Below are 27139 nucleotides of genomic sequence, written 5' to 3'. Positions count from 1 at the left end.
AGAATCAATGGTTCAAGGACAGCCTGACCAAGATGTTGGCAAGACCCTATCACAACAAATAAGCCAGGCATGGTGGTGCATGCTTGCTATCCATGCTACATGGAGGGATACCATGATCCGAGGCTGGCTCAGACAAAACTTCCGAGAACCTATCTGAAAAATAAAGCAGAAAGTACTGGGGGCATGATTCAAGTGGTAAAATGCCTGAGTTCAAATACAAGGATAAAGATAAAAGGAAGTACATTTCAGGCCACGACCTGAAGTTTCAGATAAAGAGGCAAGAAGATGAAAACGAGAGGAAGAGTTCCAAGCAGAGTTCCAGGGATAAAGGGACTGGGAAATGGAAGTCCACTGTGAGAGTGAGGAAGAGAAGTGAGGAGAGGGGTCAGCAGGGACAGGCAAGGGGCAGGTTGGGCTGGATCCAAGGGCAAATGAGAGTCCTGGGAATTGTGGCCTGAGTGAGATAAAGTGACAGTTTTTCTCCTGGGGGAAGAACCCTGGGGTGACACTTTTAAGTGAACAAAGCTATAGAGACAGCGGAATATAAGGATCCCAGAAGGAAGAGCGGCACACATGGAGGCAGGCAGGCTGGGGAATGGCTGGTAGAACGTGGAACAATATGGACACATTCCAATCACTGGACGCTGCTCTATGATCTGGCTTGTGGTCAGAATTCTAAAAGCTCCGTGGAGTTTACCAGACAGACCGTAGCAAGATAGCCACAGAGAGATGTCTGAAAAGCTCTTGTCTGTGGGCTGCTTGGCTTAAGAAAGGCTTCCTGGAGCTGATGGACTTTCAGATGGACCCTCAAGGTGGGAGCCCGAGTGCTGGAGTGGGCAGATTACAATGGCCTCTTTCCTTTCCACCCACATCTGCAGTAGAGCCCAGAACATAGTCTTAACCATGGTTAAGGCCCTAAGCTCTTGGGCCCATGGTGGCCCAGCCCAGAGAGTCCTGGAGGAAGCACTCTTCCCTGCTGCCAACATACCTTCTTGGCTCTGCTTTCTATAGTAGGAGCTGTCCTAGGGAGTTCAAGGTTGGCAAAGGCCATTTCATTCACTGCCTTCGCACCTCTACCAATTTAGGCAAATATTTAAGCCAATTGGATCAACATGTTCAAATGTATAAAGCCAATGAAGTGGGCTCTGATTGGAGCTCACTGTCTTTTATACACCTCCCCCATTGCTCTGTAGAATTGTGTATCATCTACAAATGAAAAATTTCCTTTGTACTCCACCCTATAGAACAAATCAGATGTAAAATAATTCTAACAATATCTCAAATGCGTCTTTACTCATTCTAGAGAATTCTGCATAGATCAGTCAAATCTATTGGTCTAGGAATCCTTCTAGGCATTTTGGTGAGCAAAGAGCCTGTCTCAGTTTGCAATTTTGCAGGCAAAAGAAGCAGGCATATGACATAAATGATAGGCTGTGTATCAGTGGGCCAGGCCTGTGATCCTAGCTGCTCAGGAGGCTGAGATATGAGAATCAAGGTTTGAAGCCAGCTTAAGGAAAGTCCATGAGACTCTAGATTAATCAACCAAAGCTGGAAGTGAAGGTATATGGCTCAAGAGATGGCTATTTCACTTAAGTCTGGCACAAGTAAGAGTGAGAGACCCTGAGACTTAAGCCCCGATATCAACAGACACACAGACAAGTAAATGGTAGAGTTTGCTAGATAAGGTGATAGATGAATGTTTTCCACATCACACCTGATTGACCAAGAGGATGGGAAGTTTGGAAGGGAAAGAGGCCATAAGCTTCTGCATGGCATCAAACGCCTTTTGTCCCTGGTTGGAATTTTAAATTTATTGCATAAAAATTAAACTTCAGCAGTGATAGAATGACAGATTGGCAGGTGAGTGTGGCATTATGGGCCACCCTTTCCTGCCACTGCACAAGACAAGGCTCCTTCCTCAAGCTAACAAACGGAACAAACATGGCTTACATTTAGCAATGCAAAGTTAACCATCAGAAGATTGTAAAGCCACTTGTTTTAGCGTGGGAAAGCATACGACAGTCTCTTGCTGCCTTTTTTTCAAAAGGCATTCTGACTAGCTTTTTGGTGGTGGTGGTGGTTGTAGGGCTTGAACTCTGGGCCTGGGCACTGTCCCTGAGCTTTTTCACTCAAGGTTAGTGCTCTATCATTTGGAATCACAGCACTATTCCCAGTTTTCTGGTGGTTAATTGGAGATAAGAGTCTCAGATTTTCTTGCCTGGGCTGGCTTTGAATTGAAATCCTCAGCTCTCAGCCTCCTGAGTAGCTAGGATTACAGGCATGAGCAAAATGGATGCCTGACCTGAATTTCTGGTTTTTTTTTGTTTTTTTTTTTTTTATTTTTATTTTTTATTTTATTTTTATTTTTTTGTGCCAGTCCTGGGCTTGAGCTCAGGGCCTGAGCGCTGTTCTTGGACTTTCTCAAGGCTAGAACTCTACCACTTGAGCCTCAGCACCACTTCTGGCTTTTTTGTATATACGTGGTTCCAAGGAATCGAACCCGGGTCTTTGTGCATGCTAGGCAAGCACTTTAACCACTAGGCCAAACTCCCAGCCCTTGTTTTTTTTTTTTTTTTAAAGTTACAGACGTATGTTACTTTGATTTCATTTCTACAGAGTCCTAGAGGGTCCTTGATGGGGAGAGGTGCCTCTAGGGCTTCTGTGGAGAAAGGGGGAGGGGAAGAAGAGAGGAGTGCATGGGAGAGCAATCAGTTCATTTCCCTTCATTCAGATCCACTTTCTTTCACTGATTTTATGTGTTTCTTTCATGCCAGAATTTGTTTGAACAAAAGGTTCTGCAGTTACAATTGGTTTGAACTCCATGATCCTCTTTGGCTCTCAAAATTAATGATGCTTTTAAAGCACCTGTTACCCTTTCTGCTCATGCTCATTTGCTCCCTGAAATCATTTCCTTAATTTAGTCAAGCCATGCAGGCTGTCCCAGTTGGTAGGGTTTGGAATGATGGGTGCTTTCACTGCTTGCTTGGTGGCAATTATCTATGACTGCTGCACTATCCTATCTTGGGAGTTACTATTGGGACAGGATCTCTTGGGCCCTCTGTCACGTCTGCAGCCCAGTGTGGTTGTAAATGACAAACATTTGGGCCAATAGTTGGGGCATGTGTGGTAAGGGGAGGGATGGCTGTGACTTCTTATAGAACCTTGCCTCCAGTTCCTCTAGGGGGAGAGAGAAAGAAAGGGAGGGGGAGGGAGGGAGATAAGATTCTGAATGAAAGTAACGAAAGGAGGCAACCTCCTTTTAGCTTAGTCACCTCCTAGTGACTGCACTTGCAGACATGTGTCATGGCCTGCCTGCTCTGGTGCTATTTTTAGTGCAGGTCTCCTTCATTCATGTTTCTGGGGCTTAGGCAGCTGTCCCTGCTTCTGCCTGACAGCGCTTCTGTGAGCCCACAGTCCTAGGGGTGCTGGTTTGCAGGTTCTGCTCAAGCCTTCTTGGCATCACACAGGCTCTTGGGCAAGCCATGTTCAGATGCTATATAGCTTGTAAAACCTTTCCTGACCCTAGCTCTGAGGGATCTGTCTCCATTTCAGCTCTTATCACCGATGGCTGGTTGTCTTAGTCCGTTTTCTGTTGCTAATGACACAATACCACAGGCAAATTGTTATAAAGAAAAGGTTTATTTTGGCTTGTGGTTCTGGTTCCAAGGGCCACATCTGTGATGATCTCCTTGTTGGCAGTCAATAAGGAGGTGACCCAAAGGAATCAGAGTAAGAGACAGGAAGATGTGTGAGTGGCCTGGTCCAAATGGCTTTCACAGCAGATCCCTCCTCCGATAACTCAGTAATCCACAACTTCATTAGTTACATAAGCTCCAAGTACCTTGTAAAGGTCTTGGGGAGGGGGGGTTCCACTTTCTTGAAATTCTCCCCTGGGGACTTACCTGCCTGCGATGGCTTTGATTCTCAGATCTCAGCCTCCTTAGTAAAGATTACTAGTGTGAGCTTTGGTCCCACTACTTAATATCTTACGATAGAAATTAAATCTCAACATGAGTTTCTGAGGGGACAAATCATGGTGAAATGGTAGCAATCGTTCTCACTTGATGACCTTGTGATGCCCTCATGAGGTTAGGTCACACCACAGTCATCTTTCTGTTTGATGTACAGTGGGTGTTCAGTGATGGCTTGCTGAGTACAATGAAGCATGTTTGCTGATGTCTTCCTACACTTTAGGAAATCCTGCTGTGCCTGGAAAAACTGTCATTGTGAGAAGATCTCCAGCAGGCCATGTCCATAAGCCCTTTCCTGTTTTCATCTTGAAAGACCCGGTCTGGAAGAGTCAGGTAACATCTAGAAAAAGCCTCTTTGTGGATTTTTGTGGCTTTTATCTGGGGAGGGAGAATTATTGCCACCAATTCCCTGATCAGAGAACTGAGGCACAGTGTGTATGATCATAGTAAATAGCAACGCAAGAAGCTGAGCCCCAGGCTATCTGGCTCCAGGGGCATGGTTTCCTGTAGCACACTTTCTTCTTGTTTCCACAGTGTGCAGAGAGATGACACCATTTAAGACTCTCCAGACCACAATTTCCCCTTAAGCACACAGGCAATTATTTTCCTTCCAGACCCAACTGCTGAGAATCTCCCTGTCTCTCCTGCCTTTTCTTCCTTTCTCTGAGCTGTGCTAGCTCTTTTCCTGGCTCCTCTGCAGTCTGCAGGAGTTCATTTTTCTCTCATCTCTTTCCAGATAACAGGATTTCCAAGTCTTTCAGTACGTTTCTTTTTCTGGCTGTGGTCCTTTATTTTGGAGACATTCCAATGCAGCCGCAGATTGGAAGATGATAACAGTGAATTAGTTAGTAGATCTTCTTTGATGTTATTTTGTGGGCGAACTCATTAATTTATGACAAAAACATCAAAGAACTGGGCTCCTGCATGGGACTGGGTTGTCCCAAGGCATCTGGATAATAATGATTAGTCAGATTAAATCTCAAAGGCCTCTCTGCCTCAAGAGTTACAATCCAGATGACTGGGCTGTGGGAACATCCCACCCCATAGTGTCCCATGCCAGCCTGAGTCAGCATGGTATGGACAATCCTCTTGCTCGAATGGCTTCCTTTTTGATGCTTGTAAGACTTGAGGCCCAGTTAGGGTTATTGGAACCATGCTCGGGTGATACAGGGAGGAAGGCTAAGTAAGGGTGGTGAAAGTCTCCTCGCTCAGTGGAACTGGATGCCAGGAGAGCTCCATGATCTGGCAAAGATGATCTCAAGGTATCCTGGGAACCCTTGTCCTTGTAGTGTTAATGGAGAAGCACTTGGCCAGATGTCTGCACATACAGATTGGGTGGACTTGTTTGGGAAGGTCATGGACTTTGAGTGGTCTCTGGTTAACTGAAGTGGAACTTGAGTTCCATTTTTTTTGTTGTTGTTGTTGTTGTGGGGCTTGTATTCAGAGCCTGGGCACTGTCCCTGAGCTTTTTTGCTGGAGGCTAGTGCTTTACCACTTTTGAGCTGCACCCGCACTTCTGGTTTTCTAGTGGTTATAGATAAGAGTCTTAGCGGGCTTTCTTGCCTTGGCTCCTGTAGCTAGAATTACAGGCATGAGCCACTAATGCCTGGCTTTCCAGTCTTTTATTTTTTGTTGGTGGTGGGGCTTGAACTCTGGGCCTGGGTGCTGTCCCTGAGCTCTTCAGCTCAAGTCTACTGCTCTACCACTTGAGTCACAGGGCCACTTCTGGTTTTCTGGTGGTTAATTGGAAATACGAGTCTCATGCGTTTTTCTGCACAGGCTGGCTTTGAACAGTGATCCTCAGATCTCAGCCTCCTGAGTAGCTAGGATCACAGGAGTGAGCCCTTGGTGTCATTTTTTTTTGACATTCCCAGGGCTTGAACTCAGGTCTGAGCACTGTTGTCCTTGGGTTTTCTCAAGGCTAGAGCTCTACCACTTGAGCTACAGCACCATTTCCGGTTTTTTCTATGTATAAAGTACTGAAAAATTGAATCTGGGTCTCTGTGCATGCTAGGCAAGCACTCTACCACTAGGCCGAACTCCCCAGTCTTTTACCCCACAAAAATCTCCTGAGCAGCTCATATCTCTATTTTCCCTGCTTCCTTCTCTGCAGGTGGTGGAAAATTGGCTGTGCTCCTCTCCAAAACCATCCTCTGTGTTTTCCCTGGATCCCTGTCTCTCTGGACCAAGTAGGGACCTACTCCTGGCACAGATCTGGATCTTTAATATTTCTCTCTCCAAGAACTTAAACCCCATGTTATACAGGTGGTTTCCAGGGTTGTAGCTCCAATTCTGACCTTTACTACTCCATTTCTCTTATGATCTGCACATCAAACCCAGGTCAACTATACACACCCAGATGCTGTATTCCCCATCCCTCAGGCCTCCTGGGGCCATAATTGCCCATAAATGGCCACTGTTTTCTTCAGTGGCTCAGACCTTAACCATCTATGAGTCTTTTAGACAATATATCCTATTCATCACAGATTCTGTCAGTATATTTAAAATCTGGCCATTTCTTACTATTTCCCTTACCACTGTCTTGTTCTAAACTCCCAGTACTCCTTGCCTAGACCAACCTGAGTGGTCTCACAGCTTCTGCCTTCTGTCTCTGGCATCCAGAGTATTAAAAAAAAATTACAATTACATGATAGTACATGTCTACTCTAAACCTTCCAAGGCTTGCCACACTCTTGGTGAATAGGAACCGAAGTCCTTAGCAGGCCTCAGACTTTTAAGATCCAGCTCTTTGCTTCCATTTCTCTGATTTCCCGTCTTCCTATCCTGGTGTTTGAGCTATTCTTTGAACACACCTTGCTTACTCTGCCTGAACACACCTTGCTTACTCCTGTCCAAGAGCCTTGAACAAACTTATCTGGATGTGATGGGACATGCCTATGATTACCGTAATAGAGAGGCCGATGTAGGAAATGGTGATTTGGAGGATAGTGTGAGAGAGAGTAACATAGTCTTAACACACACACATAAGAGTGGAACTGTGAAGTACGCGTGCACATCAGATGATGTGTTCTATATTCATCTATTGCTGTCTGCTCTGAATCATTTACTGAACCTTATGTAGAATGAGACATTTGTCTTTACTTTCTTTTGCCTGGGACTTAGTGTGCTCCTTTGGGGATGTAGCTATTGCTGTACCAGTTTGTGATCTACAAGGTGCTGGGGTGGGGGGGGGAGTGCAGTTAGAGGGCCAAGTATGCAGAGGCCCCAGAGCATCACTACCTGTCCACGTGACCTTGAGTGACAACGCAGTTCTTCCGTTTGTAAAGTGAGAATAATCAAAAGATGAACATGAAGCTCATAATACATGTGAGTGTATAACACATGGTCTGGACCATAGTAAATGTGTGAGAAATGTTAGCAATTCCCCCAGAACTTTGCATTTTTAATAGCTATCAATATGCTTTAGGGGCAATAGATGGCCCTATATTAATAGACAACAGAGCATTTTTTTCTGGTAATGTGGTTAGGTAAGAGAATGAACGCTGTAGAACCTTAGTGTCTTTCCCATTCCGATCTGTTTCTATTACAATAAAGCAAATGTGGTAACAACATTGACTAGTGTTGGAGCAGTTGCACTGTTCTTTCAACTTCTCTGTATGTATAGAAATTTCAAAATAACAAGTGGAAGGAGAAAAGGGTGCTAAATGTACACCAGTGAAGCCCAGTCTTCCTATGTTAGAGAGCCATGAACTCGGAAGGTAAGACCCTCACTGGTCTAAGGTCAGATAACTGAGGAAGCCTGATCTCCAGCTGTCACTTCCTTTTGAATGGCTGTTGCTGTTCTCCCAGCAGGTAGCTGTTCAAGAACACCTGTAGCCTCCTTGGGGGGAGGGGCACCTGCATTGGGGGATTTTGTTTAGGAAACAAATAGCCCCTTTGGTTAGCAGATCTGATGCACTATGTGGAAAGCAGCACTGGGCCAGACTGCCACACATGAAGAATGGGCATTCTGGTTTACAGCTCTCTGTATACTTTTTCAGTGGTGATGGTTGTGTGTGGTAAGGTCTGGGATTGCAGAGGAATCACAAGGAAACGAGGGCTTCCTTCCAAAGGGTACGGCCGGAAATGGAAGGCAGGCAGATATCTTAAAGAAGGGAAAGGATCCTCGGTGCCCTGCAGCGTCTTCCTCTAGCTAATGGGGTTCGGGGTAGTAGGAAGGAGAGGCCAGCTCTGTAACCCTGGGTGGTGGTGATGGGAATGCCATACAGGAAAGGAGGAGAGAAAGAAAAAGAGGAAGTCTGGAGTAGCAGGGGGGAGGGACTGGCACCACGTTGTTGAGGGTGCTTGGAAAGACTTGGGGGGCCCACTGGCGGCTGCCAAGGTGTGGGGACCCTCAGCCCTCCTCAGGCTGGGACATCTAGGAGCCTCTTGCACAGTGATCGCCGGAGCTCTTTCTTACTACGGGGGAGAGGGCAGGCGAGAGGCGGGGCCGGGGCGGGCCGGGGCGGGGCCGGAGCCTGCGGCCGCCAGCGGGGCTCCTCTCCGGCGGGAGGGCGCGGAGTCGGGGGCTGCGGCTTCCCCCGCCCTGCTCGCCCCACGGAGGCGCTGGCCCCTCCTTCCCCCGCCTCCCCCGTCCCCATCCTTGCTGCTGGCAGGGACGAACCGGGCCATTGCCTGCAGGAGCCCCGGCACGGGAGATCGGGCCGTGCGGAGACTCGGGCGCGGCCTCGCCTTCCCGGCCCGGCGCATCAGCACCACGGACAGCACGGCGTCCCTCGCCCCCGGCCCGGCACCCGCATCGGCACCCGCATCGGCACCGCGGACAGCGCCCACGCCCCGGCTGGCCGCCGGCAGCCCACCCGCTTCCTGATCAGCACCGCGGACAGCCCCTTTCCACCGGCCCCGCGGCGTCCCCGGAGTCCCGCGGCGTCCCAGAACATGGCCACCGAGGTAGGGGCGAGCTCCCAGCCTGCCGCCGTGGCCACGGGGTCAAATCCCCACTAGGGCAGGAGGGGAAGTCGGGGGTGGGGTGAGAGGGATGGTTCCCGGGGCGAGTGTCTGGGGAGAAGGTGTGGCGGGCCGCAAGAGAGAGGGGCTTTGGGTAAGGGCGCAGCTGTCTTGTCTTGTCTTGCCCCTGCCCCCGAGCCCTGGTGTTGGCTCTAGTACTGGGATGGCTCCGGGGCCCCGGCTGGGGTTCCCTCTCCCCTCGACTGCGAGGTTTCCGCTTCCCTAGAGGGTTGGAGACGCAGACACGCAAGCGCACGAGTAAGGGAGGGAAAGCCCCAGGCTGCTGTTGCTATGCGGTGCAGTAACCCAGCTTCTGAGGCTCAAAGCTTGCCCGAGGAAAGACCCAGCCTGACATCTGCATCCCCTTCGCAGGGGGCAGGGAACAAACCCGTCCCGAGGCCCAGAAACCAAATGATGGGTTTCAACGAACCCCTAATTTGGCAAACCAACCTTTCTTGCTTTTCCACCCCACTTAAGTTGCTCAGTCTAGGGTGTCTGCATTGGCCCCCGAGAGCTGGTGGGAGGCACTGCCTTCTTCAGGGGTGCCTGCAGGCCAAATCAAGAGACTTGCTAGTTAAGGACAAGATCTTGATGCAGTGCTTCAAAGGATGAGGAATTACACCCCCACCTACCTCTAGGGACCCCTCGTCTTGTGAGGGGGTAGGAAGTCTTTATGGTCCCACTTTGTAAGTGATAAACCTGACTTGAGAAAAAGGGGGGAACCGGTTTGCTACTTGTACAACATGTTAACAGCAGCGCTGTTGAATATTTAGAGTGGAATCCAGGGTACCAGGATTCTCCTCAGCTCTGATGTTGCCTTCCTTTGTGTCCGCATCTCCAGCCCATTTGGGACACAGCCAGGAGAGAAGGGGCTTTCTGAATGATTCTGTGCAGTGCTTTTGGGCATCCTGTGAGCAGCATAATCTTACCAAATGCTGAGTCTCCTCCCCAGAATAAGGTGCTGCTGTTTGATGTGCTCTCTTGGTGAGGCGCAGGGTTAAGAGGGCCGTTGCTCACACAAGACCCAGTGTTGGGACAATCCCTGGACATACCTTGATGCCTGGCTTCCAGACTGGAGGAAGGAGCAACAGGAGAAACGACCCAAGTCCTCTTGAGAGAGGACTGCTGAACTACAGTGGAGGCTGCTGGTGTTGGGTAGAAAGGAAGAACTCAGCCACATGGGCACAGCTGGACCAGTAGTGTGGGTAGACAGTGCAGCTGCCTCTGTGATGTGATCTGATAGATTCAACAAGCCCATCTGTTCTAGCATCTCTCCTCAGACTCGCACAGATTCCAAGCCACAGGCTCCTGCCTCTAGGTAGAGGCTAGGTTTACAGGGGGCCACTGCTAGGCATGACGACTGTCCCTTGGAAGATATTTTACTCAACACTTCTGTGGATTAAGCACTTTCCTGTGTACAAAGCACTGGCGCACACACAAATGCCTTTTAGCCTGAGAGCAACTCTGTGAAGTGGGCAGGGATGGTGTTATTATCTGCAATTAACAGATGAAACAACTGAGGCAGAGAAGCTTGCCTGAGCACTGTGAAGGAGCCAAAGAAGGCATCATTATCCCATTTTACAGATGATGCAATGGCAGTGTTGAGACTGAAGAAAAAATATGGCTAACAAGTGGCAGGAACTTGACTCTTGCCTTTTACCATTGTTTTTGTTGCTTCTGCATCCAGGGCTAGTGTCTTCAATTAGCCAGTTGTGGAGCCTAATAAATGGGTGCTAGGGATTCCAGCACACAGCTCTGACCGGGAAGAAATACAGAGGATGTCTAGAAGGGGCAGGTGGCTGAGGATAGACGTTTGTCTCTGTGTAGTTTGGCTTCAGGTGGGCTCTGATAGCAATGTGGCAGGAGAAAGCCCAGATTCTGCCAAGGCACAAGATGTGCTCAGAGTCTGAGATGGGTTGAGTCATACTTCCCAGGCTATTAGGATTGTTAAGATTACCCGAAAAAAGAAACCTGTTGGCAGAAGAAAATCTCCCTTCCAAATTCTTATAGTCATTCCCTTAAGGTTCCAAAGAGGAAGTCTTCAGCTCCAGTAGTAGAGAGAGATGGGATGTAGAGGATGTCTTTGGATGGAAACTGTATGTTTTCTGTTCCGTAATTTCTGTTTAGAAGTTAGCATGAGGGGCGGGGAATTTGAGGCACCCAGAGGCGGGACAAAGCCTCCTGAGCAATGCACTGACCTGGTTCCTCATGAACCCATTTCCTGAGCATCAGACCTCTGCAAATGTATGTCACTGGGATCAGAGTTTGCCTGGGGGAGCAGTCCACAGACAACTGGGAAATTCATCTTTGGAAGGGTTTTTTTTTTTTCTGCAGGCAAAGTTTGTCTCCTTTTAAATTTTTAGGTGTACCCAAGTAGCATTTCCCAAGCAGGGCCTTGGGCCTGATCTCAGGTTGAGCTTGGGCATGGTATGGGCTAAGAAGGATGGCTTTGTGCCCAGTTTTCCTTTCTCAGGGCCTACCTGGATGCTGTGACTCATGGCACACACCCTTCTACCATGTTACAGCCAGGAAACACAGTAACGGAACATCAGTTGAATCCCAAGACTTCTTTTTTGTCAGTCCTGGGGCTTGAACTCAGGGCCAGTTCTTGATTTTTTTTTTTTGCTTTTCCTCGAGGCTAGTGCCCTACCACTTGAACCACAGTGCCACTTCCAGTTTGCTTTTTCTGTTTGTAATGCTGAGGGATTGAACCCAGGGCTTCATGCATGTAAAGAAAGCACTTGATCACTAAGCCACATTCCCAGTCACCCACCATGATTCTTGACTTGTTCTTACCTGTATTCTATGGAAAAAAATGCCTTCAGAAATCACCTTGTATTTTTATGAAATGCTCATTGTCTTGTCTTTATTGGGGAATGTGGATAGGAGAGAAAAGGCAAGGTGGACGAAGATGAGAAGTAGAGAGCAGCTCAGGTCTCTGGGTCAGTTCAGAAATCCCTGCAGAGATGCTCAGGGGAAGCTGCCCATAGGAGACAGAGGTGTGCTCATGTTTTGGGATCCTTTTCAAAACCCCTTTTGAAGCATCATGGATCTCTGTTGGAACCCTTCCTGCTTCCTGGAGGCTAGGCAGCTGGCATACAATAGCCTGAGATTGGGCTCTAGCTTTTGTCTTTACTCCTAATCTGGCAGCTCTGGTTTATGAGTCTGATTCATATGTAAGCCTCACTGGTCTATTTAGTGCTTAGAAATTTAAGAAAATTAAAAAAATTAAGGAAATTTTTAGAGCTGTTTAAAAATCAGGATGTCTGTTATTAACATCAATCTTGACTCATGGCTTTTCCTTGGAAACTCCAATGGTGGGCATATAGGAGATAGGTTACAACTTCTCTTGTGAGCCACAGCCAACCTGGACCACTAACTGCTTAACCTCTGCAAACATTTGCATTCATAATCATGGATGGTAAGATAGATACCTAGATCGTCAAAGCTCGGAAAGGCTTTAGTGATTATTGAGTTACAACTTAGTTTCCAGTTGAAGAGCTGGGAGATGACTTTTTCCAAGATCATGAGCTCCAGCATTAGTTCTGCTCTGTTACTCCTTGGTTACTCCAGCATGGCAGAGATCTAGAAGACCCTGTCTTACCTTACATCCTACTTCTCACCAAGTGCACATGTAAGTCTGTATGGGCTTCATGTAGGCCTGGGACATGAGGATTCTGCCATATAAAAGATATCTGATCCCATCCTTTAGCAGCCTTACCCCCTGACTCTGCAGGGACAGAAGCAGGTCTCTAGATGCTCAGAGCAGGGCAGTATCTATAGCTCAGGTGATTAGGAAGGTGATCAGAGTGTCGAGAATTCATGACTCAAAGCCAAGAGGAAATGGTACTGTAGCATTTAAGGTAGCATCCTAACATCTTAATAGCGCAGTGTAATTGGGAATTACTTTCTACCCCAGTAAAATTCCAGACAGGATTTCTTGGTCAGCAAGTCCTCCAGGCTGTGGTTCTAGTCCCCAGGCCTTTTGGAACTTGTGGTTCCATCGTCTTGAACATGTGACTCCACTGGTGTCTGTGGAAAGGGAAGGAGCAGGGAGTGGTGACAGGTCTTCACGAGTCATAATGACACATGCCATTTGTCACTTCTACTTAGCCATGTGGTTGGGATTCACTGCCAAGGAGCCTGGGATTCATTTAGCTGTGTGCCTAAGGGAAGGGGACAGTCACCAAGAGACACTGTCATGGTAGTGCCCACATATATGTGTAGACACATTTATACTTTGGTATGTGCTCTCTGGCTCAGGGGGATCTGAATTCACAGAAGAATGATTGTTCTTTCCTCTTCTCATTCTTCCCACTGTTCTTCTTGGCTTGGGCCTACTTACCTTTCCTCTTGGACTACTACAAAGAGATTCTTCCTCCAACTGACCCCTAACCCTGCCTTGCTCTCTTCTCACTACACTTCAGAATGATCCTTTTGGAGCTAGGAGAATCCATAACTAGATCTTGGCAAGCTGGTTTTAAACAGAAGGGGGTAAGGCCACCACCTTTTCCTTTTCTTTTATACCCAATCATAATGTTAAAATCATACCAGAGAGCACATACATTTACAATTCACTAGTAAATACCAAAAGGAGATCTCTTTAGTGAAAACCTTGATTAGCAGAATCAAAGACTATTGGATTAGAGAGGGTTTATATGTTATTTAATCCAATCTCCAGTCTGGGATTGCATCTCTGGCGTGGAGCCAGGTTCGTTTGGATTTGAGCAAGTGTTGGGTAGTTTCTTTGACTTTTTCCTTTTTAGAACCTTGATGCTCTAATCATCTAATTCCTCTTGCCTTATTGACTACCTTTCTCTATTTCTTTTTTGTGGGTCATGAGACTTGAACTGTGGCTTGGGTGCCTTCCCTGAGCTCTTCAACTCAAGGCTACCACCCCACCCCTGGGCCTGGGCGTTGTCCCTGAGCTCTTCAGCTCAAGTATACCACCCTACCTTTAAGCCAAGCCCACTTCCTGTTTTCTAGAGGTTAATTGGAGATAAGAGTCTCAGGTTCTTTTGTGCCTGGGCTGGCTTTGAACCTTGATCCTCAGATCTCAGTCTCCTGAGTAGCTAGGATTACATGTGTGAGCCACGCGGCTCTCTATTCTTTCCCTCCAGCTTCTTCCATCTTAAGTCCTCTGTTGGCAGAAACCTATCCAGTTTTGTCTCCTAACTCTTGCACGCTGTACACACTGCCACTTCTTTTTCATCTGCTCTGCAAACCAGGTGCAGCCCTGCCGAGATCTGCCTTGAGCCACGGGAGTAGATTCACACGGCTCTCTTCATTGCTCCATTTGTCTGGTTTGTCTTTTCCATTCTTTTCCACTCCGTCTTCCACCACCAGTAACCCTTGGCTTTCTCTTTTTGGTCTTGACAGGTTTCAGGAAGCCTTTGAGTAAGTTTGTCTGTACCATTCATCACAGTCTAATTCATTATATATTTACTTGTTTTCCTCCCTGGAGCTCAACATCCCCAGATGCTAGTGGGGACTCAATAAATGAGGGTTGAGTGACTGAATGGAGTCAGCTTAATTACACTGGATGAACTGGCTGTTTGTTCACGCTGCCTAGAGGGCTTGCGCTCCACGTGGATCTAATGTTGGGCATGTTTCACCCAGTGGGATATGCGTCTGCAGTGTGGGTGACTGAGGCTGGAGAGGTAGAAGAAAGAGGCCTTATTTTGTACCTTGAGCCCACTAACCTCAAATGCAAGAGTCTATGTCAATGTCAAGTTTGCAGTTTCAAACAAGGGTCAAGTCACCCCCACTCCTTATCAGATAAAGAGATTGTTTTAACTTCTGGCTTTAGTGTACTTTCTCCTCACCTTTTTGTTTTTCTGGGAAAGAAGACATCCCCTGGGCCCTGTGGTGAGAAGTGTGGGATGTGAAAATCAACCCTAAGCCTACCCTGACCCCAGGGTCCTGCCCCTCAGTTTCTCTCAGAGTTCAGGGACCAATCAGTCTCCCCTGTCCCGTGGGCTTTCTGCCTCCAGCCCTGTCGTCATCTGCACTTGTAGGGCCTGTGGTCCTCATCTCCTTTAGCACTCAGTTTCTCAAGCACAGGGCCCTGCCACCAGGGTAGGTGTTGTCATCTTGTAAAATTGCTGTCTAGTCCTGTGAATGCTTCTGAAGTTTTCCTTTTGACTCACCTTTGGTTCAGTTGTAAGCTTTTCTAGACCTTTCTGAGAAAATCCCAGTTGCTTCCTAGGGGCTTCTCAGAGCGCTTGCAGTATGGCCAACTCATCCTTGTCCTCCAAGCTTTTCTGGTTTAAGCACTGAAAGACATGCATTACTGGAAGTGCCTCAGTTTGGGGTAAATGAAGAGGCATGGTCACCATAGTGCATCTTCTTGTCCATGTTCTCAGGTCCACAATCTGCAGGAGCTGCGGCGAAGTGCCTCACTTGCCACCAAAGTCTTCATCCAGAGAGACTACAGCGATGGGACCATATGTCAGTTCCAGACCAAATTCCCCCCAGAGCTGGACAGCCGGGTAAGGAAACCTTTTTCTAACGCAGAGAGGCAGGGCAATGATAGAACTGTTTCCTCCCTCAGTTTCATGTGCTATCTGCCATCATAGGACATATAGCTGTCACTTCAAATGGAACGATACTAATAACCTCAGCCTTTGTCTTTCTTTGAAGAAAACTCGAGATTTTTCTGATCTAGCAGCTCTCAAATTTCAGTTGCATACATGCCATCTAGAGAACTGGTTAAACACATACAAATTCCTAGCAGGTCATCTAAGGAGGTTGAGTTTTGGGGCTGTCGGTCAGGAATCTCCTCTTATGAGTAGCGGGTTTGCAACCTTGGCTGTGTATTAGCATTTCTAGGGGCGCTAAAATCCTAGCTTCCCAGGCTGTACCCCAGACCACTGAACCCTAATCTTTTGGAGTGGGGTCAAGATGGTTGTAAGTCATAATTTTCAAATGTTTGAAATGAGTTTAAACACTCATAATTGTTTTAAGCTTCAGCTTTGAGGGCTTCCTAGGTAAATAGAAATCAATTGTTTCACAGATCCTACACAGAGTTGTGGTCTTCTGTTTCCTCTCATTCTTGGTTAAAGATTACCTGGGAGCTCTTAGTTAATATATTGGAGACTACCCCCTATTTCCATCTTTCCTCTTCCAGAACTATCTGAGTTAGCCTTTCTTGGGGGAGAGGTTTAGGCATTATAGACTTTTAGAAGCCGCTCAGTAGGCAATCAGAATTTAAGTGCCACTAAGTCTTGTTTTGAAATTAGTGCTGGGTATGGTAGGTGCTAGTAGCTCACATCTCTGTAATCCTAGTTACTCAGGAGGCTGAGATATGAAGATCGCAGTTTAAAGCCAATCCAAGCAGGAAAGTCTGTAAGACTTTATCTCTAATTAATCACCAAAAATAGGGGGAATAGAGCTGTGATTCCGGTAGTAGAGCACCAGCCTCGAGTGAAAAAGCTAAGGAACAACATGTAAGCCATGAATTAAAACCACATTATCAGCACAAGTCAAATTGACAAAGTGTCCCCCCCAACTTGGTGGCTACAAGGTCAGCATCCTCTGGGAGTTTTGCAGCAATATGTGATCTCTGAGTCTACCCTGGCCTCCTGAATCCTAATCTGCTTTAGAACTAGATCCTTGGATCCCACTTATATGAATTAAAGCTCAAAACGTATCATGGGAATCATTCCTCGAAGGAACTTAAGGACCAGAAAGATGAAGTAACTCTGCAAAGTTAGAAAGCACTGGAAGGGCCAATCTGCTTTTCCATAGGACTTTTGGTTCTCGTAGTGATAACATTGTATCTTCAGTGTGAAGAGACAAAAATCTAAGTGCCTTGTGATCAGACATGGCAGGGAAAACTTAGAAACCAAGATGAAGAGTTGAAAGGTGTTTTTCCCTTTATGTAAAGGGAGAGCTCCATCTCCATATGTATCTGCCGTGGCCTCCAGATCAGTCAGCCGAGGGCTCTGGCCACAGCCTCTCCTTCTAGACTCAGCACTGAGGTACCTCATGGGACATGTGTTGCTTTTGTATGACATCATCTGCTCAGTTTTGTTCCTAGTGATGGGTCTACATGTAGAGCTGGCCTGGGAAGGGGAGGGCAGAGGGCAGGTCTGATCCTCCATCCAAGCAGATCTGAATGGGTTTAGGAGAGTGACAAGAACCATGGGTGCAAGATCACACAGTGACGTCATGGCCAGGTCTGGACTGGATCCTAGGTCTCCTCGCAGGCCAGTGCTCTTCCTACTCCACCTGCAGCCTCTCTATATACTTGTGATCTGAAGATACTGTCACACATCTCAGGCCCACCTGTGAATGACCACACTGGCTACCCCCACCTGACTCTGTCCCCTCTCTCCCTCCAGATTGAGCGACAGCTCTTCGAGGAGACTGTGAAGACCCTTAATGGCTTTTATGCTGAGGCTGAGAAGATTGGGGGCAGCTCCTATTTGGAGGGCTGCTTGGCCTGCGCTACAGCCTACTTCATCTTCCTCTGCATGGAGACCCACTATGAAAAGGTGGCACCTCCCTGCCCTCTGTGCCATCCCTGCTTCCCCTTGCTGAAGTTTCCCTGCCATGTGCTTACCCTTCATGGCCCCTATTTCTGCAGGTTCTCAAGAAGATCTCACGCTACATTCAGGAGCAGAATGAGAAGATCTTTGCACCTCGAGGCCTCCTGCTCACAGACCCTGTGGAGCGTGGGATGAGGGTTGTATCCTTCCTGGGCCTCCTGTGTGATGATGGTTTTCTGGTGGTTAATTGGAGATAAAGGTTTCATGGATTTTCATGCCTGGGCTAGCTTTGAACTTTGATCATCAGATTTCAGCCTCCTGAGTAACTAGGATTACAGGTGTGAGCCACTGGCGCCCAGCATATAAAAGGCTTTTGAAATAGGATCATAGTGAATATTATATGAATTCCTAAGAGGTGGGCATTTCTTATTCTCCTGTAGATATGAGCCCTCATATACTCAAGTGGCTGACAGTCATGGAGCAGGTCAAGGTCAAAGCCAGGACTGGAGCCCAGGCTCACTCTAAGTCTATACCAGCCCTGGAGAAATGTCTGAGTTCTCCCCAATCTCATATAATCATCCACGGTGGGTTCTACTGACCCCTGTGTTCAGATGAGAACAGTGGAATCTAGGATGGGAGGACAGGGTTATTTCTGGGGCAGAGGGTGGAGGTGGAAGGGCTGCAGTTCTGCTGATTATCTGGAACCGTGGGGTCCAGGTATGCTTGTCACGCCTCTCACCAGGCTGCGGCAGCAGGCCTAGAATGGTTACAAAGCAGGCCTTACTTGGAATTGAGCTGAAGAAGAGTACCAAAGGGGCGAATGTGGAGCAGCAGGCAGGGCTGCTGAGTCTGCTGTGTGCTGTGTGGCAGCCACAAGCTCTTAAGACTCTATTGGCACTTTACAGACACGATTATTGATGGTGAACCAGTGAAGTGAGTGAGTGGCCTAACTTGGGAGCGGGAAAGGCAGGATTTGAACTCAGCATCCTGACGTCCTCATGCATGCTTGTGGTAACACCACCTGCCATCCTAGGAGAAGATGATGCTAGTGTGGTGGATATTGGCTGTGTGCCAGGCTCTGAGAATCCTGGTCATTTTAGCTGTGGAGGTGAACATGCAGCTTGGGTTTGGCAAAGCGGCCATGGCTCCAGGCCTTCTGGTTAAAATTCCTTAACCCAAGCCCCAGATCGAAATTTCTATCTATGAGGACCGGTGCAGCAGTGGCAGCTCCAGCAGCGGCAGCAGCAGTGGCAGCAGCAGTGCGGGCGGTGGAGGGGCAGGGACCCGGTGACTGGCCGAGAGTCCCTGCAGGGAGGTGTACGGCCGGAGTGAGGGCCTGGCAGACCTGAGGCGCCTGCGCTACCAGAGCACCCGCTTCTGACTCATTCTCTGCACCCACTCTGCTGCAGGGGTGGATGGGAGGGTGTCCTTCCCATGTTCCTACAGACCCTGGACCCAGGCCTTTTTGTTACCCCATGGGGCTGGTCTGGGACACAGGAAGACAGATCCAGGGAAGGTTGCAGTGGGTAGAAGAGTGTGGACAACTTCTCTTCCTTCACTCCTTCCCCGCACCCTGCATGATTCCTCCTCAAAGCCCATATCCAGTGACCCCTCTTCAGGCCCTGCTCCCTGTGGCTGTCTCCTACTGTTGACCCTTTCTGTGGCCACTACAGCACCCTTGCCTTGTCTGTGACCCCACGGCTGCTGATCTAGGATGGCCCCTCTCCCCATCTCCAGAACTCTGGCTTCCCCATCCTCCCCTCAGCTGGACACGTCGGCCTTGCCAAGAAGTGTCCAGCACTGAGATTTTGCAGGCCCTCAGATGCCGGCTATGGGGCGCACTGTGGGGGGGCTCCGGGAGGTTCTGTGGGGGTCTGGGAAGTCTCTTTTGGGAGAGATGTGAGCCATGGGAAGCTCGAACTTTCTGAACTGAAGCCCATTTTTACAGATTAGAATCTGTGTGTGCGTGTGTGTGAATGCATGTATGTGCACACATCTAAGTGTATGAATCCATGTTTTCTGAGTGCATGAGTTCCTATGTGTGTCATGAATGCATGTGTGCGGTGTATGACACGGGTATGTGCCAATGAGCATGTACACTAGTGCACATATATATCTGAGTGAGTTTAGGTGTACATGAGTACACGGGAATAGTGCATGTGTGTGTGTGAGAACACGTGCAGGAGCGTGAATGTCTTGTGTGTGAGTGCACTGTGTATCCCTTTGTTTTCTAGATGACTGTGCCCTGCTTTCTCTTGTTAAACAATGGACCGTGGCTATTTGTGTCAGTCTGGCTCTCTTGTCCATCAGTGTGATAAAAAGCCTTTAGTTCTTTGCCTGGGCACCCGGATTCGCACACCTTTGTCTACTGTGCACATTCTACCAGAAGAGAAGTTGGGGTTCTGGGAGGGCACAGTTGGCCTTCTAGTGGTCTCTACTGCCCCTCTCCTCACCTCATGACTACAGGGCCACAAATGGCTGCCCATTCAGCCTTCCAGGCACTGGGGCTCTAAAGCCATGTGAGAAGGCTTCCGCAGATAATCAAGGAAGCTGAGGGCCTGGGGTGGGGGGGAGGGAGGTAAACACATGCAAGGACAGGGCTGCTCAGGCAATGGTGCTCTGGCTTCTAAGGCCAGGAGAGCTAGTGGAAATGGGACCACTTGGCGCCTGGGTCTCAGAAGATAGGCAGAAAGGGGCTGCCTACCTCAGCTGGCAGGAGGTGCTAGAAGTGGATCTGAAACACCAGCCACTGCAGGTAGCCAGGCAGACCTGGGTTTCTGCAAGGTACAGGAGTAGATAGTGGGAGCAGGGGCCTACTGAGAAGATGAGAGAGGGTGACTTAGCCTGAGAACCCCTGGCACCCTTACGTCCCCCTGGAGCCGTAGCTCCACTGTAGCCCCTCCCTCCTGGTCACAGCCTGTGTCCACCATGACTCACGGTGTGGCTGCATCTCCCCTGGGAGGGCTGGGCACAAGCGATGCAGTGGCCTTTTGTTATTTCTTTTTCCAATAAAAGGAATTGCCCAGCTTGAGGCTCCATGATGCTTTCTCTGCCCCATTGTGATGGGAACAGTTCTGGGTCCCAGGATCAGGTGAGGAGATGCCAGGAGCCTGAGCTGATGGTGCGTGTGTGTGTGTGTGTGTGTGTGTGTGTGTGTGTGTGTGTGTGTGTGTGTGTGTGTGTGTGTGTGTGTGTGTGCGCGCATTCGTTCCCTTGGGCTTGGGGGAGGGGCAGCAGATGTGACATGGGGCTGATAGACTGGTTGGAGAGCTTCTAGTTCAGTGGGAAGGTGGGCATCCCTATCTTTTAATATGAAACTTTGGGAGCAGGTTCAAATGAAAGCCAAGACCAAACTAATAGATGAATGAATTAGGTAGTATCCATTTCCCCCTTTTCTTTTTCTTTTTTGCTGGTTCTGGGATTTGAACTCAGGGCCTTATACTTGCTTGGTGAGCCACACCTCCACCTCTACTTTCTGCTGATTATTTTGGAGATAGAATCTGAAGACACATCTCAGATTTTGGCCTCCTGAGTAGCTAGGATTATGGGAGTGAGACACTAGCACCTGGCTCACAATACCTATTTCTTGAATTCTTACGCTAGATGAAGTCCTTTTAGATGGACCTCTTGGGCTACTCAATACTGTAGATTATATAAAGTAGGTTGGTATTGAAACCCAGTTATGTTTTGGATTATATAAAAACTAAATTTTTATTGAGCACTTACTGTGTGCCAGTTACTTTGCTAAAAGCATATACTACAGGTGTACCTGAAAAGTAGAGTATTGAAAGGTTATCTAAACTCTCTCATAAAGCCCAGGGAGGTGGGGTGATTTTGCTCATGTCACCCAGCAGATTCCAAAAAAATTAAGAAGTTGCCTGGGACTGTAGGGGTGCTGGGTCACAAAGGTCTGAGGTCAAAGGTCTAGCTTGTAGGGATAGCTGCTCTGGGTCTGGGGTGGAGGGTAGGGTTCCTTCTGGATAGCACTGAATGAGACCTGTTGGCACTGTGGGGCTGGAGGGGTGTGTGTGCAGTGTCCTGGACAGCCTGGACTTTGATCTTTGCTCAAACCAGAGCTGTGGGAGCCAACATGAAAGACTGTTCTCCTTTAGCATCTATTTTTTTTTTTTTTTGGTCTGAAGGCCGGACTTAGACCCTAGTCGAGCTGTTCCAGTGAAAACCTACAGGGTGGTGAGGATTTCCAAAATGGTAAAATCCACTCTGAGGGCTTGTCTGACCAGTGGGGCGGTGTTCAGCATTTCCATTTGATGGTTATAAACAATGACAATAAACAATTGTACTGGGCATTGGAGGCTCACACCTATAGCCCTACCTAAACAAGAGACAGATCTGAGGATCCAGGTTTGAAGTCAGCCTGGGCAAACAAATCGGAGAGTCTCTCAATTTCAATTAATCAGTAAAAAGCCAGAAGTGGGATGTGGCTCCAGTGGTAGAGTACTAGTCTTGAGGCAAAAGTTAAGGGACAGTACCCAAGTCCAAAGTTCAAGCCTCAATACTGGAACAAAAAATAAGCAACAATAATTATCAGTCATTTTGTATTTACTATGAACCAGGCACTAGGTTAACATACAGTTCATCACACAATCCTCTAGGTGTGTGTGTGTGTGTGTGTGTGTGTGTGTGTGTGTGTGTGTGTGTGTGTGTGTGTGTGTGTGTTTACACACACATGCATACATATGTATATATATTGCTGTTTTACAGATGAGACTGAGACTTAGAACTTAAATTGCCTAAAATCATACAGCTAGGAAGTGGCAGGGCTTGGCATTTCATATAGGCAGTTGGGTGCCTGGAAATCTATCCAGCATCAGAGCCTGTCATCCAAAGGCTGGGTTCTGGCATATTCCCCCTAAGAAATACCTAAGAGTTGGCTGTGCCTGGTTCCAAGGCTCCCTTCCCAGCAGCCGAGTGTGGGTGGGATGTATGCACAGACATGTAGGACCTGCTGAGCAGCCAGTGCAGACACCACCTCTGCCAGCCAGGTGAAGGGTGGCACCTCTGAGCCTCCCACTTGGATGGGTTGTATCTATGTCCCTGTATCTCTGTAGTAGCCAGAGACAGGCCCAAGGAAAACAGGCAGTTCTCTCCATCCCCTCTGAAGGGGACAGTTGAACTGACTGACTCTCACAGCAGCTTGCTGCACGTGCAGTGCTGGCTGGCTTTCTTCTGGTGGTTGAGAGCAGGGCCTGCGCGCTATCCACAGAGCTTATGGAAGCTGGAGGTGCCACTGAGTGGTGGAATCCTGTACTACACCCGGGAGCCAAATGCTCTGTCCACCGACAGAGCAATGCAGCAGCTCTGAATTAGCCCCTACCACTCCAAACCAGCAGCTGCTGCTATCTGCAAAGATTTCTGTAGCCTCTAAGATGCTGAGTGAGGGAGGAATCCAGTGGCAGCTACCCTTTTTCTCCATGGCCAGTGCTGGATTGACTTTTGGGTGCCGATGGCCTAGGGAACCCCCGAATACACGTTGGGAAGGACTTCTGGTGAAGAGGTTCTGAGAAAGAGGTACCCTCACCTGGTTTTGGCCTCACTATTTACCTCAGGACTGGACAAAGTAGACTATGCTGATTCTGGGCTGAACTTGAACTCTTGGCTTTGTGACATCAACACACAGTGAAGATTCTTGGAGCCTCCGTTTCTTTGGCTGTAAAATAGGAATATTAACACTTCACAGAGTTGGTCTTCAACTGTGGCCCTGGCTGGTGTCACTTGGGAGCATACCAGACTACCAATGCCTCGTCATATCCCTGGGGCCTGATTTAATTGTTTTGGGGAATGCTTGGCCTGGAAACCAGGTTTTGTTTTTGTTTTGTTTTTTCCCCTTTTACTTCCTTTGTGATTCTGATGTGAAGACAAAGTAGAGAATCCCTGGTTTCAGCAGTGATGAGAACATACAGCTCACTTATAAGTGTCTGAAACATTCTGAGATCTGAATAAAAAATGACTGATTCTACAAAAGCAGCTGGAAGCAAAGCTGAGCACACATTGTATGATCCTACTTAGGACAAAGTCAAAGACAAATGAAACTAGTGTTCCTCCAGGAGGGTGGTGAATGGCTGGGGTCTGTAGGCTACTGCACCTCCTGATGTTCTGCTCCTTGGCCAAAGAGACTGATGGCTTAGAGACACTCACTTCATGAGAATTCACCGTGCTGTAGGCTGGAGTCCTGCACATTGTATGTGCACATCTTTCCGTATGTGTGATACCTTTCAGGAAAATGTATCCGAAATGTTTATTGTCTCTAAACTAGGGAAAGAGAGCACAACATTGAAATTCATGTTTTTATTTAAGATCCACAAATAGAATGCATTATGTTAAACAAGTGCAATTCAATTTGGCCTGTGTATGTGTAGCCTATTTGTTGTGGTTGATAAAATGAAGGCGCAGGCTTTCAAAACACAAGATCTCTGGTGCCTAAGAAAGCCTGACAGTCCAGATTTACAGCAGGAGTTCTTGACCTTGACCTCACCTCTCTGCACTTGGATGCATAATTGGTACATTTATCTGAGGAACAGAATCCATAGCTTTCAGCAGATCCTCAAAAGGGCATGTGAGCTACCCAGAAAGGTTAAGCAACTGATTTGCCAGAACGGGTGAGAAACTGAATGCATATGTGCCTGCCATGAAATAGGTGTTTGGTGATGTCAGTTTCTTTTCTTGTTTTCAGGGTCCAGCCTTGGGGATGGAGGCAGGGTTTCTGCATCTCCAAGGAGGAAGTATTCCTCTGGCAGTGCTGAGGGCAGACTCACAATTCTTCTTCTGAGAGGTCATTCAATGAACCTGTCCCTTCAGCATCTGCTGGATTCAGAACTGGACACATAGCATCCCAAGGCAACAGGAAGAACTTGAGTTCTTGAATCAGGCAGGACAGAGAGGGATGGAGGGCTGGCACCAGCCAGGAGACTCTCCTCCCCTTACCCGCTCACCATTCCCTTCGTTTCCCAAGTTTCAGCTTTGTCATTTGTAAAATGAGACCACTCTAAGAATGTGTATAAATGTGAATCTGTTTTGCCAATGTAAGATACTGTTATTGTGGAAACGGCACTAGGACCTCATGATAGTATCATGATACAGATTTATAGCAGGTTGCAGATTCTCACATGTATCCAAGGGTTCACTGATCCCCTAATATGCACAAGGAATATGCATACACACTATTATTTTGTGTACTTCTGTAACACTCTGGTGGGTGTTTCTACAAAGGAAAAAAAAACATGTTCTAGGTTGTTAGGTAGCTTGACAAGGGCCACAGATGGTGGCAGTGCAAAGGCTCACTCCAAACGGACTCCAAATCTTGCTTTATTCTACTCCCGTATATCATATGAGCACCGAGACACATTCTACCTGGTTTGACTCATAAAAAACAGACTCCAGACCTACAGTGAAGCATGTGGGCAAATGCAGACACAGAAAAATTATTTTTTGCAGTGCAATGGAGGTGCTCGTTATTTTGGAGTTATTCAGGTGATCGATTGGGGACCAGCTACCAACTGAGAGCAGTGTTCAGTGAGGCTCTGGGAAGAGGGAGACCTCATAGACCTTACAGAGCTTACAAGCTTCCTTCTCCCTGCTGCCCCGATTCTTCAGTGAGCCCCTTGAGGAGGATGACCTTGTCTTACTCATTTTTACCTCTTGCATCTCACCGCCCCTCATGCCTGTCACAGGGCTCTGACTGCGGAGGGAGATGGAACCCATCACAGGCTGGCAGGGAGAGGGAGAATATACAGCTGTTTGTAGTCCAAAGGGCCCTGGGGGCAATGTGTCACTGAGAGGCGGGGCCAGCTGCTGCAGTCTGGCAGTAGTCACTGATGCAATTTAACAGCGAGTGGTCACTGAATAAATTAATGGGTAGAGGCGGTGGCCCTGGCTATTCCCGACACTGGTAGCAAGTTTCAGTAATGTGGCCCTATCTGTCTTCTCATGGCTCTGCTCATGACCACCTGGGAGGGGAGGAGGAGAACCATGCATCCCGATTCCCATCAGCCCTTGCCTGTGTTCTCTGAACATTAGTGATTTTGAGGAGGAGGGAAAACCCTGGAGCTGAGAGCTTTGCTTAAGTCTGAGCAGAGGTGGATGGATGGATGGATAGATAAGTGGATGGATACAGAGGAGATGGGTGAATGGAGATGACTGATGGGTCAGTCTGAATGAGAGGGCTGGAGATGGATGCCTGCAGACGCAGGGGAGGCAGGAGAATGGATGGGTACTGATCCGCCCTGTGCAGCAATCAACTGAGGGCTGGACTCTTTGAAGGGAAGATGCTGTATTCACCCAGTCCCCAAATGAACTCTGCATTTGTAACTCTGAGTGATGGATGTGTCTTGCTGGGAAGGAGTCTTATAGGTCTAATATCACCTCAGTTAATGACTTATAGATTGTTGTAAAAACAGGCTCTGCTAGCCTGGGAGGTGAAGGGCCTGGAACTGATTTTTAATAATTCCTGCATTTCATCATTCCAGGCACTGTGGAGCGCCTTGTGTGCTTTGTTTGGAGGCGGCCTCACCACCATTCCTCGAGGCTGTGACTATGACCCCATTTTGTTAGTGAAGAAACTGAAGCTCCAATGGAAATAACTTGCTTTGTGCCACTCGCAGGGTGGCATGTCTGGGATTCTACCCAGCCTCAGCCTTCGATAGGTGGAAGGAAGGGAGGAGAGACAGTGGTTCTGTATCTGTGCCAGGTCTTTCAGAAAGGACATTTCTGATGCCTGAGTCCTCCTGTCTCCTCCTCCTCCTGTCCTTCTTTGTGTCTACCTTTGGGACTGCAAATCTTAAGTCTGGGACCTAAAGCTGCAGAGAGGGTGTCCATTTGATTTACTTTCCCCAACTTGGCCTGAACTTGTCCTTCTGCCATGGTCTCCAGGAGCCGCTGGGACATTGGGGAATGTATTTCTCCTTCCTGCAAAGCTCTTCAGAGGGAAGTTAGTCCTCAGACTTGGGGTACACTTAGGGATTCTGGGGGTCAGTTCTTCATGGCTGCTTTCAGGCTGGCTGTTCAAGATTCAGTGTTAGAGTATTTCTCTGGCTTCAGTCTGCTTTCCTCTGATAGTCTGGGGAGGGTGAGGGGTGTGGGGGGACATGGAGCTCTGGGCAGGAATTCTGGGGAGGGTTGACATAGACTGCTCCCCCATCTATGGCTCTTCTCAGTTGTGCAGGTGCTAGGAAGCACAAATACCTCCATCCAGAGCTCCTGTTCACACTGAGGTTCTAATGTCCAGGCATGGCTCTTGCAGTCACTTGGTGGGCAGGTACCCCAGCTCAGTTGCCATGCTAGAAAAATGGGAAGAACCAGAGCTCCCTCCCTAGCCCTCTTTCTTGACATGATCTAGGCACTTGTGCTTCCAAAATAGCTGGAGATTTCTGGAAAAGAGGCTTGCCTGAGCTCTATGGAGGAGCAGTGGGCAGTGTGGTTGAGAAGGCCAGAGAGGGAAATGGGTTCTGTGGCCCTGTGGAGTCATAATGCCTTTTGGGGGCCTCGTTTCCCATCCGTAAAGGATGAGGCAGCATCCACTGCTCAGGTTCCTCTGGGTTTCCTGCTCTGGGACTCTGTGGTTGGTTTGACAGTGAATGCCTAGGCAGTTCCCTGGCTCCTGGCAACCTCTGCTCTGCGTAACCTGGACAGTCTCATGCTTACCGTCTCTGTTTATCTTATGACTATTCTCTCTGGAAATGGCACCACGTGAGC

The 27139-nt window shown here is 48.2% G+C and overlaps 1 protein-coding gene across 1 annotated transcript; it reads left to right on the top strand.

Annotated features, from left to right (window-relative positions):
- The first annotated feature begins 717 nt into the window (after positions 1–717).
- Positions 718–20462, top strand: Golga7b (golgin A7 family member B). Its single transcript, XM_090346110.1, has 7 exons — positions 718–812; positions 4195–4304; positions 8613–8882; positions 15305–15430; positions 17285–17437; positions 17530–17631; positions 18618–20462. The coding sequence occupies exons 1-7, from the start codon at positions 788–790 to the stop codon at positions 18720–18722; spliced, it is 891 nt and encodes a 296-aa protein (XP_090202236.1). The 5' UTR covers positions 718–787; the 3' UTR covers positions 18723–20462.
- Positions 20463–27139: the final 6677 nt, after the last annotated feature.

The sequence above is a fragment of the Megascapheus bottae genome, chromosome 15 (assembly GCF_031878675.1).
Source record: "Megascapheus bottae isolate mThoBot1 chromosome 15, mThoBot2.hap1, whole genome shotgun sequence".
NCBI lineage: Eukaryota > Metazoa > Chordata > Mammalia > Rodentia > Geomyidae > Megascapheus > Megascapheus bottae.
Note: the sequence above shows the minus strand (reverse complement) of the source record. Positions and strands in the feature narration are given on the sequence as shown.